Here is a 13,520-nt window from a genome sequence, read left to right on the forward strand (position 1 = left end):
GAAATCAAAACTAATACCTTCTCAACAGATAATTTTCCTGGGTGCCAGCTTAAATACAACCACCCAGATGGCCTACCTCACGCCAGACAAACAAGGGCAACTGTCTCAATACTTCAACAAAATGGCAACTTTCACCAGACTAACTGCAAGGAAAGTCCTGCAGGCTCTGGGATTCATGGCATCTTGCATCCTACTAATACCATGTACAAAGCTGCATATGAGGAAACTACAATGGTACCTAAAAAACGTTTGGTCTCAACACAGCCACAGCTTAGAAACAGTTATACCACTCATTCCATGCCTTCAAAAGGAATTTTTGTGGTGGGCTCAAGCATGCCAAAGAAACACAGGTCTCCCTTTCTGTTTACCTCAAGCAACTCAAATCATCACAACGGATGCCTCAGAATACGCCTGGGGAGCACACATGGCAGATCAGTGCATTCAGGGAAAATGGTCCCAAAAAGAGAAGCACCTACACATCAACCAAAAGGAGATGCTAGCCGTGTAAAATGCTCTTATGACCTTCAAAGACCTACTGCATCCAGGCCAGCTATTGATAAGGACAGACAACACCACAGTCATGTGGTACATAAACAAACAGGGGGGAACTCATTCATACCCCCTGTGCAGGAAAGCCATGACCCTGTGGAACACAGCACTGGAATTACAAATTCAACTACAGGCACAATTCCTGCCAGGGAAGAAAAACACACTGGCAGACAACTTAAGCAGAAATATGACAGACCCACACGAATGGAAGTTGCATCCTCAAGTCTTCTCAAAGATAACTCGGGTATGGGGACAGCCAGACATAGATCTATTTGCTACCCACAGAAATTACCAGTTGGAAAAATTCTGTTCAAGGGCCTATCATCCACAGGCCTGGACAGTGGATGCACTCTCTTTCAATTGGACAACATTGACAGTCTATGCCTTCCCGCCTCTTCCTCTACTGACCAAAGTTCTATTAAAAGCCAGAGCAGAGAGGCCACAAATGATTCTCATTGCTCCAGACTGGCCACGACAGCACTGGTATCCTCTCCTAAAGAGCCTGACACACTCACCACCATGGATCCTACCTCTAGTTCCTCTTCTGTTGTCCCAGCACAACTACAAAACCCTTCACAGCCAGCTCAAAACCCTAAATCAAGCTGCATGGAGAATACCTTAATTTCCCAAAAGACTCTCCTCTCCAAGGAGGTGCAGGATGTCATCTTGGAGGCCAGAAGACCCTCTACTAGAAAAGCCTACTCCGCCAAATGAAAACGATTTTGTTCCTGGAATCAAGAAAAGGGCCAGAATCCTTGGGTAATAAATATACCTCAAATTTTACAGTACCTAGCTGAGATGTTAAACAGTGGCCTTTCCTTCTCCTCCATCAAGATCCACGCTTCAGCCATTTCTGCACAATACAATACAGATCCTCCTTTATTCTCACATCCTCTATTAAGGCAGTTCCTCAGAGGGGCAAAAAATATAAAACCCCCACGGAAACCACCAGTCCCAGCTTGGGGCCTCAACTTCGTATTGGAAAAGCTGACCCTGCCTCCCTTTGAGCCGGCTTCTTCAACAGAGCTACAATACTTGTCATGGAAAACAGCCTTCCTTCTGGCTATTACCTCAGCACGCAGGGTTTCGGAGCTACAGGCCCTCATGGCTGTGCAACCATTCATCATTTTCCATCAGGACAGTTTCTTTACGAACCAACCCTACCTTCATGCCAAAGGTAGTATCCAGTGTATCTTTGAATCAGACTATTCATTTACCTACCTTTTATCCAAATCCACAGAACAAAGGGGAGAGATTATTACATTCCTTGGACATTCACAGACAACTTTGTTATTACTTGGACAGAACAAAGTCATTCAGGAAATCTGAGCAGCTCTTTGTGTCCTATGCTACAGGTGCTCAAAGAAAGGCTATTTCCAAACAGACAATTTCAAAATGGATAGCCCACTGCATACGCTTTTGTTATTCATTTCATGGGAAATCTGTGCCTGTATACATCAGATCCCACTCCACCAGGGCTACAGCTACCTCTGCAGCTTTCCTCAGGGGGTCCCTACCAAGGACATTCTGGAAGCAGCTACTCGGAGTTCAGTGCACACTTTCTCCAAGCACTACCACTTTCCACTACACTCAAAATCTAGAGCGGGTTTTGCCACAGCAGTCCTGCAGGGCATCCTAGCCCCTCCTAGTTCCACTTAGTGCCTACCACCCTTACTTAGCTTTGGGATTCTACCCATCTGTAATGACTGTAGCTGTATGCACGATGAACATAGTACAGTTTTGTACCTACCATAAATGTAGATGTTCGAGTGCTCATACAGCTGCAGTCCAGGTTACCCTCCCTCTATCCCCTCTTAGGACAGGCCTTATGACAAACACCTTTATCATACAACCTATTTGGGGTATTCTTTTATGGTGTATTTGCTTGCAACTACTGTTTTTGATTTATCTACATTGCATGTTTGCATAATATTATGTTTTGCCTTCCTTCTGGGGGCACCTGACATCTGGGGCAAGAAAAACTGAAGAAAATGTCGTCGGCTGCCTCTTTTATACCCCTGCCTCACTGACGTCAGGGAAGAAACGACGACAACCGACGCCAGACCTAGACTTTGGAATTCGGCCGACCGAGGATCCGCCTGACGGCAGGATAACCCATCTGTAATGACTGCAGCTGTATGAGCACTCGAACATGTACATTTATGGTAGGTACAAAACTGTACTTTTGTGCTAAAACTTCTTAAATTGGTACTAATTTCTGACCACCATTTTGGGGACACCTGACATCTGAGGCAAGAAAAATTGAAGAAAATGGCGTCGCATGCATTATATATACCCCTGGCGCACTGACGTCAGGGAAGAAGCGACAGCAACCGACACCGGACCAAGACTTTGGAATTCCAGCCGAATGCGGGACCACCTGACGACAGGATAACCCAAGTGTAATGACTGCAGCAGGGTGTACACTCGAACATCTACATTTATGGTAGGTACAAAACTGTACTATTTAAATATACTCCCTCAGGTGTAAAAAATATTGCGCATTGCAGTTTACAAAGGCGGTCTGTTCCTAACCAATTAAGTGGAGCAGAGGTCCCCACGAGAAAGGCATGCTTAGCTGTTAACGGCCCAAGTTGAATGGAGACTGAAACTCTCTGGGTAGTCTAAAGGGACTTCTGATACTCCTACCCCACATACCAAAGTTGTAGACAAAGGAAGATTTTGGGCTGCTGATGCATTTAGCATGGGTCTAGTAGCCCCAGTGTCTATTAAAAAAGGGACATCAGTAGTTTGAACTCTGACATTGACAAAAGCGCCTTTTTGCTTGACAGGTACCAATAGAAATAGCTGCAATTTATGTTCATGGCTGTCTTAGGCATTTTCTTGCTAGGCAAATGGTTGCCATGGAGTAGTCCACGTAGAAGGCTACCGTTGTGGTTTGGTATTCTGTGGACCAGGAGAAGGAGTCTCAAAAGGGTTAGTAGCTTGTGGCTTAGGTGCTACTGGATGGAGAAAAGGACAGTCATCTTTCCAATAGCCATTTTGTCCACAGTTAAAACAGAGGTTAGAGTTTGGACCTTGAGGATCCGGAGAAGTCTGATGTGGGTTGAAAGGCGGAGGGAACGTTGCTCATCTGTGGAAGAACTTTGGTCTAGTAAGTCCCCCTCTCCCACCTCCATTTCTGCCCCTGGATCAGGATAAAGCAGTATTAAGCTGTATGTTTAATAGTTTTTCTTGACTGTCTTTTTTCTCACGGGTAAGGGAGTGTCATCCAAGGATTGGACCTAAATAACTAACTTGTGCAGCCCTGAACTTGGCCAATTTAAACATACCTTTTTTTAACTGATCACAGATAGGGGATAATAACCCATCCGCAAAAGTGGCTGAGAGGCCACTTGCAGCTGGCCCTTCAGTGTGCTCTGGGTAGCCAGAATATGCTTCAGAAGCATCAGTCATATGACGTAGCTAAGAATCAACAGGTTCATCTTCCCATTGAGTAAAAGCTTTTATGTGCAACCAGTTAGGTACAGGAGGGCACACCACAGTAATGGCTTGGAGCAGTTGGTTTCTAGCATTCTGAAATGCCTCGGTAGCAGTGTTTTGGGGAGTGGGGTCTGGTATTTGTGCATGATCCCAAATATGTTTAAATAGGTCAGGTAGGATGGAGATTTCTAACACAGCTCTAAGATCCTGTAACATAGGGTTTTGCAATTGGTCGTGTCCTCTCAAAATTCTAGCATATTTGGTAGTATTGGTACAAATGGGTGGAAGGGAGCTTAGGATGGTTTGGAAATCTATGGGAGACCCCGGACTTACCACATTAATAATGGAAGGTACTGTATTATCTCTGCCATGGGCAGGATTGGAAACCTGATACAGGGGGTGCAGCTGGGCAGCTGGAGAAGTTACTGCTGAACTGTCTTCCCCATCTGAGGAGGAATTATAATCATCTGTATCCAGATTAAATTGTCAGAACCAAAATAACCATCCCCATCTATAATTATAGGGAGTTGAGTGACCGTGTCCGGCGTAACCTGTCATCTAGAAGAAGGTTTTTGTTTATGAAGTTTGGGAAAACCAACATACATTAGGGAAGAATCAGCATCACCCATCTGTCTGTCATTATAACTTGAGGTAGGTGTACGTTTGGCTTTTTGAGATAGTTTAGAACGAGTATGATTAAACACAGTGGAAGTAACAGGAGAGGGAAAATACTCTGACAATGCCTGAGGAGAGACAGTTGAAGAGGCAGCCAAAGAGGTGCCTATCTAGGCAGTTGAGGAAGTAGCTGCAGGAGAGGTATGTCCCCTAGAAAGTGGTAAAGACTGTGGGGAAGAAGATAGAGCAGTAGAATCTGGCAGAGCAGGAGAGGGCTCATTATAAGGTGGAGGTGGTGCTGTCAGTACTTCTAAACTAAGTACACAGTCATCTTCCGACAACTCATCATGATTAAGTTGCATTTTCTGAAGTTCTCTAAGGGGATAAAGTCCAGAGTCTTCTTGCCCCTGATAGCCTGACACTGAATGTAGTAAATTGTCTTATTTGCAGCTTATAAGAGTTTTTAGCTTTGCTGTATTATGTTTTAGACTATGGACAATAAATCATTTTTCCATATCTTTAGGTTCTATTTGCCAAGAGTTAAAAGCTGAACAGCAGCTGTCAGGGACTTTGTTACCCTATTCTTTAAATCATTTTTGCAAGGTTAATAAAATACCTCTATCAAAAGTTCCTGCAGGGGGAAAAAGTCAGTTTACCATGTTTTTTTTGTCCGTTTGTGCAATTTATCTAAATACAAATAACTATCTTTAGAACACTAAAATACATATGCCTGGCAGCTGTCCTGTGCTTAGGTCCTTTTAAGGATCCCACACTCACTCCCATTGTAAAACGATTTTACAATGTTAATACAAAAGTGGAAAAATATCCACACACTACTAATCCCACAGTCATGCAGAAAAAAATGAAACGTACCTTTGGCCATCTGCAAATCTGCCAAGAAAGAAAGCAAACAAAGGGAGAAAAAAGTGCGGTTGTGATCTGATACTTCAGAAAAATGGACTTGATAGAAAACTGTTGGAGGGCCCATTAAAGTGCTTTTTGTTTTTGTAGAAGCAGCTCCCAAAAGTCCTAAAAATCCAGCTCTCATGGCATCAGCTGTTAAGCTAGATAAAATCTTAACTACTTCAGTCTCTTGGCAGTTCAAAGTACAAGTCTTTCATTCAAATAGAATAACACACATGTGCGGGAGACAGTACTCAGATGTCTCCCCGAACAAAGGATTTCTCAAACAAAATATAGAAAATCTTATCAAAGTAATAAATAATAATAACCCATCCGCAAAAGTGGCTGAGAGGCCACTTGCATCTGGCCCTTCAGTGTGCTCTGGGTAGCCAGAATATGCTTCAGAAGCGTCAGTCATATGACGTAGCTAAGAATCAACAGGTTCATCTTCCCATTGAGTATGTGCAACCAGTTAGGTACAGGAGGGCACACTACAGTAATAGCTTGGAGCAGTCGGTTTCTAGCATTCTGAAATGCCTCGGTTGCAGTGTTTTGGGGAGTGGGGTCTGGTATTTGTGCATGATCCCAAATATGTTTAAAGAGGTCAGGTAGGATGGAGATTTCTAGCACAGCTCTAAGATCCTGTAACATGGGGTTTTGCAATTGGTCGTGTCCTCTCAAAATTCTAGCATATTTGGTAGTATTGGTATAAATGGGTGGAAGGGAACTTAGGATGGTTTGGAAATCTATGGCAGACCCCGGACTTACCACATTAATAATGGAAGGTATTGTATTATCTCTGCCATGGGCAGGATTGGAAACCTGATACAGGGGGTGCAGCTGGGCAGCTGGAAAAGTTACTGCTGAACTGTCTTCCCCATCTGAGGAGGAATTATAATCATCTGTGTCCAGATTAAATTGTCAGAACCAAAATAACCATCCCCATCTATAATTATAGGGAGTTGAGTGACCGTGTCCAGCGTAACCTGTCATCTAGAAGAAGGTTTTTGTTTATGAAGTTTGGGAAAACCAACATACATTAGGGAAGAATCTGCATCACCTATCTGTCTGTCATTAGAACTTGATGTAGCTGTATGTTTGGCTTTTTGGGATAGTTTAGAACGAGTATGATTAAACACAGGGGAAGTAACAGGAGAGGGAAAATACTCTGACAATGCCTGAGGATAGACAGTTGAAGAGGCAGCCAAAGAGGTGCTTATCTAGGCAGTTGAGGAAGTAGCTGCAGGAGAGGTATGTCCCCTAGAAAGTGGTAAAGACTGTGGGGAAGAAGATGGAGCAGTAAAATCTGGCTGAGCAGGAGAGGGCTCATTATAAGGTGGAGGTGGTGCTGTCAGTACTTCTAAACTAAGAACACAGTCATCTTCTGACAACTCATCATGATTAAGTTGCATTTTCTGAAGTTCTCTAAGGGGATAAAGTCCAGAGTCTTCTTGCCCCCGATAGCCTGACACTGAAGGTAGTAAATTGTCTTATTTGCAGCTTATAAGAGTTTTTAGCTTTGCTGTATTATGTTTTAGACTATGGACAATAAATCATTTTTCCATATAGTTAGGTTCTGTTTGCCAAGAGTTAAAAGCTGAACAGCAGCTGTCAGGGACTTTGTTACCCTATTCTTTAAATCATTTTTGCAAGGTTAATAAAATACCTCTATCAAAAGTTCCTGCAGGGGAGAAAAGTCAGTTTACCATTTTTTTTTTGTCAGTTTGTGCAATTTATCTAAATACAAATAACTTGTCTTTAGAACACTAAAATACATATGCCTGGCAGCTGTCCTGTGCTTAGGTCCTTTTAAGGATCCCACACTCACTCCCATTGTAAAATGATTTTACAATGTTAATACAAAAGTGGAAAAATATCCACACACTACTAATCCCACAGTCATGCAGAAAAAAATGAAACGTACCTTTGGCCATCTGCAAATCTGCCAAGAAAGAAAGCAAACAAAAGGAGAAAAAAGTGCGGTTGTGATCTGATTCTTCAGAAAAATGGACTTGATGGAAAACTGTTGGAGGGCCCATTAAAGTGCTTTTTGTTTTTGTAGAAGCAGCTCCCAAAAGTCCTAAAAATCCAGCTCTCATGCCAGCTGTTAAGCTAGATAGAATCTTAACTACTTCAGTCTCTTGGCAGTTCAAAGTACAAGTCATTCATTCAAATAGAATAACACACATGTGCGGGAGACAGTACTCAGATGTCTCCCCGAACAAAGGATTTCACAAACAAAATATAGAAAATCTTATCAAAGTAATAAATTTTGTCTGTGAAACCACTGTTGGTATCCAATAGAAATATAACAAAGCAGTACATTTCATCTAGCAGACCACTATCCTATATCCAATAGGAAAATGCCAAGTTAGTAGTAAATACATTTTATGCTTGTTATCTATATTTTGTCCTAATAATGAGCACGTTTCCATTCTGCTATGTGGCTAATAAGAAACAGTGCCTCAAGCTAAGGTAACAGAAACTTCAAGAAGTTTCTTTCTAGTACTTTTCCATGACTTCAGAATACTTTTACAATCACTTGCACTAATTATTTGAGGCCCTGCTATATGTTGGGTCTATATTATATCCTCGAACGCTTAAAAAAGCGAACGCTGATTGATCGAACTTATTTTTGCGAAATTGCAAAATATCGAAGCAGCAGAAACTCAAATTTTTTCCTAGGGAAAGAATTCTGTTGTCCGTTTCTGTTGCTTCGGTATTTTCAGTGTTATGGTGGAAAGTTACCAGTCGGATTCAGGTAAGTGTGCGATTGTGTGGATGTGAGTGTTAGGGTGATTTAGGGTTAGGGCTCGTGTTAGGTGTGTGTGCGATTGAGCGGGCATGAGGGTTAGGGCGGATTTAAGTGAGTTAGGGTTGGGGAGCGGGTGATGTGAGTGTGCGATAGTGACAGACCTTAGGGTTAGGGTTTGGGTTAAGGTAAGTGGGTAGTTAGTGGTGTGTGCATAGTTTAGTGTAGGGTTAGGTATCAGATTTTAGGTGTATGTGTGTGGATTTCTGTTTGTTTGGTGTGCTTGTGTTGTGTGTATCTGTTTTGGATCAGAGATTTTTTTTCCCTGGTAAAAAAATCGCTGCTCTGATAGTTCGAGATTGTAAGCTTTCGCTTAAATTAGGTCGATCAATCAGCGTTCACTTTTTTAAGCATTCGATGATATAATATAGAACCTATATGCCAGCAGGAGCAATCACCTGAGCAAACTTGAGAAATCTCAATAAAAAATACTTGGTGAGGAATGTTAACATGTCATTATTAGAGTTGTTGAAATTATCCAGTTTAATCATTTTGGGTTTTCTGGTAACTGAGTCACCAAATAAGTGTGAAGTCCTTCGGAAAATGCATCATATAAGCCTGTGGATAGTATATGATGAGAAATCTGCATCTGCAGTATATTTCTGCACCCTTGTCACATTCTTATGAGTTGGCAGGACCTTTAGGAATTTCAACCACTTCGACTGGCCTAAGACAGCAGCCCTATCCCATGTCTTACCTTACCTGTCCTATTGGATAGTGGAGAAACCATGGTGGCATAGCTGCCATTTATCCATTTGAGTGGAAACAGGCAAGTTCCTTTTCTGCTAACAAAATACATTTGTTTTCTGTTCTGCTATTGATTTTTTTTTGCTGGAAATAGTCATGTTAATGAAAATGTACACTTTTGGATTTACTTGTCTCACTTTAGTAGCTGTGATTAGTTGAGTTTTAAAGTGTCAGTGTTCATAATAGTTATGACTGTTTTGATTTATGTTCTATTTATTTGTGTTTTTCAGGGCAGGAAGGCGCAAAACAATGGCTGGATTTTTGGTGTTTTCAGGACTTGCATGTATATTTACTATGGTTTTACCTGAACAGTCTGGTAAGTCACAGTGCTATTAAGTGAAGCAAAAGGTTTGCAGTAGCATAGTTAGATTTTCATAATTAAAGTGTGCAAATTTTTTTTACAGAATTGGATCCTGTATATTGCACCAATAAAGTATACTTACTGGATTTCCTTTGGTCTAAAATTGATTAGTGAAATTGATCTAGTATGTTGTGATGAACATTTGATTTGGGGAAAATTGTTGCCATGGTTCTGTAATACAATTTGATTAGAAAAGTGAGCAAGAAAGTAGGAGATATGCTAAACCAGCACAAGACCTTTTAGCCATCAAGGAGATTGATGCCTTGGATCCCACATTAGAATGCTTGAATGCCGATGTCATCCATTTCGTCTCAACTTATCAAGGAGAGGGTAATTGACTGCAGTGTTGTAGTGGCTGAACATAGCTCAAAAATGACTAAGCACATAAAATGCACACAATGTCCTTATTCCAAAATAGCACCATTACTAACACCAAAAAGAGAGGAAATAAGTCCAATGAAGGTTCAGTTATGAAATAACTTAGAAACTACGAAAAACGCAACAAGCATCACTTTCCCCCACAAAAAAAAAAAAAAAAAATGGCAGATGGCTGTACAATTCCAACAGATTTACTTTTCCCACTTTAATCCCATACAAAAAGCGATGTCATCAGAAAAGGAAGAAAATTCACTAAACAGGAATTTATATAATTCAACAGGCCTAATAACAAAAAACGCTAGAAAAGAGCCACAAAACAACTAAGTAGCAGACAACTTGGTTCCCTGGTAAATTTGCACAATAAGCTCCATACTCTGGTAAATGACACGTTAATAACAGAACAGCAAAGCCCAGGAAAAACTTTAATTAACATAGGTTAAGCACTTTCATCACTGTCATCACTTGGGACTTCATCAGAACAATTCACTATACAAAATGCACCTTCTTAAATACCAAAGTGACACCCAATTAAACTAATTAATTAAAACAATACAAATATTTAAACAAATGAATGATTCTATATAAACTGTTTTATGTTAAACATTATATATTAGCAAAAATACTTTTTTAAATGAGTATATTTTATGCATTTGCTTATCTAGATGTTTTGTACTGTAGTTTTTTTTTTGTTTTTTTAAAAAGGTATGGGGCACATTGCCTTTTAAGAAAATAGCCTAAGTGTTTTGAAAATAGCCTAATTGTTTTTAATTGTTTTAACTAATAAGTTTAATTGGGTGTCTCTTTAGTATTTACGAGGGTGTGTTCTGTATAGTGAATTGTTCTGATGAAGTCCCAAGTGATGATAGGGATGAAAGTGCTTAACCTATGTTAGTTAGTTTTTCCTGGGCTTTGTTAGTCTGTTATTTACGTGTTGTTTACCTGAGTGCGGATCTTATTGTGTGAATTTACCAGAGAGCCAAGTTGTCTGTTACTTAATCATTCAAACAGGAATTGACACAATATAAAAAAAAAGGAAATGACATAATGTAAAAAAGAAATGATATAATATAACTATGTTTTGAAAACCTTGTAAAAAAGAGCATAGTTAAAAAAAAAGAAAACATTCCAAAACCATTCGTAAACATATAACCAGTCAATTAAAATGTCTGAATAATGCATAAAATTCCCAGTATATAAAATTTCTTGACCTTTGCAGAATATAATTTCAGTAATGAATTAATGGGCATGTGTTTGTTTAAACCATGTGTATGTAATGTGTGTGTGTGTAAGGAATGTGTGTGTATGTAATGTGTGTGTGTAATGTGTATGTGTGTGTGTATATGTAATGTGTATGTGTGTGCATGTAATGTGTATATTTGTATCTGTGTGTGTGCTTGTAATGTGTGTGTGTGTGTGTGTGTGTGTATGTGCATGTAATGCATGTGTGTGTGAATGTAATGTGTGTGTGTATGCATGTAATGTGTGTGTGTGTGTATATGTAATGATGATGTTCATCGTGCATACAGCTGCAGTCATAACAGATGGGTTCTCTGCCATCAGGTGGGTCCTCGGTCGGCCGAATTCCAAAGTCTAGGTCCGGCATTGGTTGTCGTCGCTTCTTCCCTGACGTCAGTGCGACAGGAGTATAAAAAAAACAGCTGACTCCATTTTCTTCAGTCTTTCTTGCCGCGCGGTGCCCGAAGCAGAAGCAGTTCGCAAGTGCCGGTCGGCCAGCTCCTGAAATTATGAAAATTTTGCAACTGAAGTCTTCTTGAAAGCTAAGTACCCTGTTGGGGAAACTTTTCTTGCCTCAGTCCGATGTCAGACAAAGTTAATAATTGTATTTCATGTGGGAAGCAAATACCGCATAAGGATTTTCATTCCCTCTGCATTCCTTGCTTAGGCCCAGACCACAACGTCTCGGTCTGTTGTTTTTGTGCTACATTCAACAAACGCACCATTAAGCGTCGGGTGGAGTTCGCCCAGCACTATTTTGGCAAAAAATGTAACTACATTATGTCGTCGGATACTCCGACTCCAGTTTTGACTAAAAGACGCAAAGATAAGGACCGACACACGAGGTCCGTGGCCTCTACCGACACCACGCCAAAGCCGACTACAGGTGGTCCGGTTCTCAGCGAGGCACCTACGCAGCCCCTGCCTACCGACGACACTTCATTGGCGGTGTCTACTGTGCCCGAGGTCGCAGGCTCCTCGGCCCACACCCCGACTACAGATACCGAAGCCACTCTAGGTGGTGAAACTCAGAATGTAGACAGGTCTGCCTCCTCTCAAGGTGTCTTCAGGCCTTCCTCTTCTTTTTCCATCAAGTCTTTCACTAAGTCTAAGGCAGCCTTGCATTCTAAGAGACAAGCTACACAGGGCCCTTCTCCAGGCCCCATGCCTAAAAAACAGATGCTTAAAATGGCTGAGGATTTAATTACTCTTATCAGGGGTTCTCATCCCCCCCCTCCCGGACAAAAGGCCCAGAGTGGAGGAAGAATCCCCCTCCTCGGACCAGGCCTCCATTATTTCAGAGCACTCTGATGAACAGGAACATTCATACTCCCCTTTTGAAGATTCTGATGCAGAGGAGTCCATTCCCTCTGTCCCCCCCCCCCCTGAGGATTACTCATTTGGGGAAACCTTGCATACCTTGAGGGAACACTTCCACTGGGAAGGCCAAGAGTACTCAGACTCCAAGAAAAGGCTTAGGGATTTTCTCTTAATCCCTCAGCACAGGCTTCTGGCTATACCTCCTGTCTTAGACATACTAGATGATGTGTATTCGGAGGCCTGCCTTAACCCATACTCTCTACCTCCAGCCCCAGTCAAGCCTGACAAGTACTACCGGGTTCCTGACTCACACCAATTCTTATACAAAAGCCATGTGGCTGACCCAGAAACTATCTCACAGGGCCCCAAGGGAATTAAGGCCTCCACTGCTAAAAATCCATTACCTTCAGAGAGAGATTCCAGATCTTTAGAAAGGTGGGGAAAAAGGTATACACCTCGGCCACCTTAGCCATGAGGGCATTAAACTGCCAGTTCCATATGTTAAAGTACCAAAAGTTTCTGTTATCACAGTTGAGAAGCAAAATGTCACAACCTGAACAACCAGACTTGAAGGAGTTGCAGGATTTGATGCATAGTGCAGAACAAGTGGGTAAACATACCTTGCAATGTGGTTTTGATGCTCTAGAGGCCTCATGTAGAGCTGCTGTTACAGGATCAGTCATATGTAGACATGCCTGGCACAAGGAGCAAACCTTACCAGATCATGTCAAAGCTAAATTACTAGATGCCCCTCTACAAAAAGATGTATTATTTGGTGTTAAAGCTGAGGAGGTATTAAAGAAAATGGAGGAAAAGGCTAAATCGATGCAAACAGTGAAAGATTTTCTACAGGTACAACCTCCACGTTTCAGTAGAAATTGGCCTACCAAAAATTGGTCCTTTCCAGCCACGGACAGACCCCAAAGAGGTAGATACAGGCGCCCGAGGGGCTGAGGACAATCTCAAGGATCATTTAGAGGCAGACAATGGCAAGCTCCTACACAAAGAGGTGGTGAGGATAGTTCACAGCCATTCAGAAAGCAAACCCAATGACTTTCCCCTTTGCATGCCAAGCAAGGCTCAAATGGCAGCACCCTTAGGTGGAAAACTGGCATTATTTTCCAAAAATTGGCATATTGTCACAAAAGACAAATG

General features: G+C 41.6%; 1 protein-coding gene across 3 annotated transcripts in view; it reads left to right on the forward strand.

The window, feature by feature from the left end:
* LOC122789199 (solute carrier family 22 member 15-like) overlaps nucleotides 1-13,520 on the forward strand; it is a 1,485,835-nt gene that overhangs the window by 679,152 nt on the left and 793,163 nt on the right. For all 3 annotated transcript variants that reach the window (XM_044056469.1, XM_044056468.1, XR_006362790.1), the window contains exon 8: nucleotides 9,301-9,386. In XM_044056469.1, coding sequence (XP_043912404.1) covers nucleotides 9,301-9,386 — 86 coding nt within the window. The remainder of the gene's footprint in view (nucleotides 1-9,300; nucleotides 9,387-13,520) is intronic.

This window comes from Protopterus annectens, chromosome 14.part0 (assembly GCF_019279795.1).
Source record: "Protopterus annectens isolate FY-2018-M chromosome 14.part0, PAN1.0, whole genome shotgun sequence".
Taxonomy (NCBI): Eukaryota; Metazoa; Chordata; order Ceratodontiformes; family Protopteridae; genus Protopterus; species Protopterus annectens.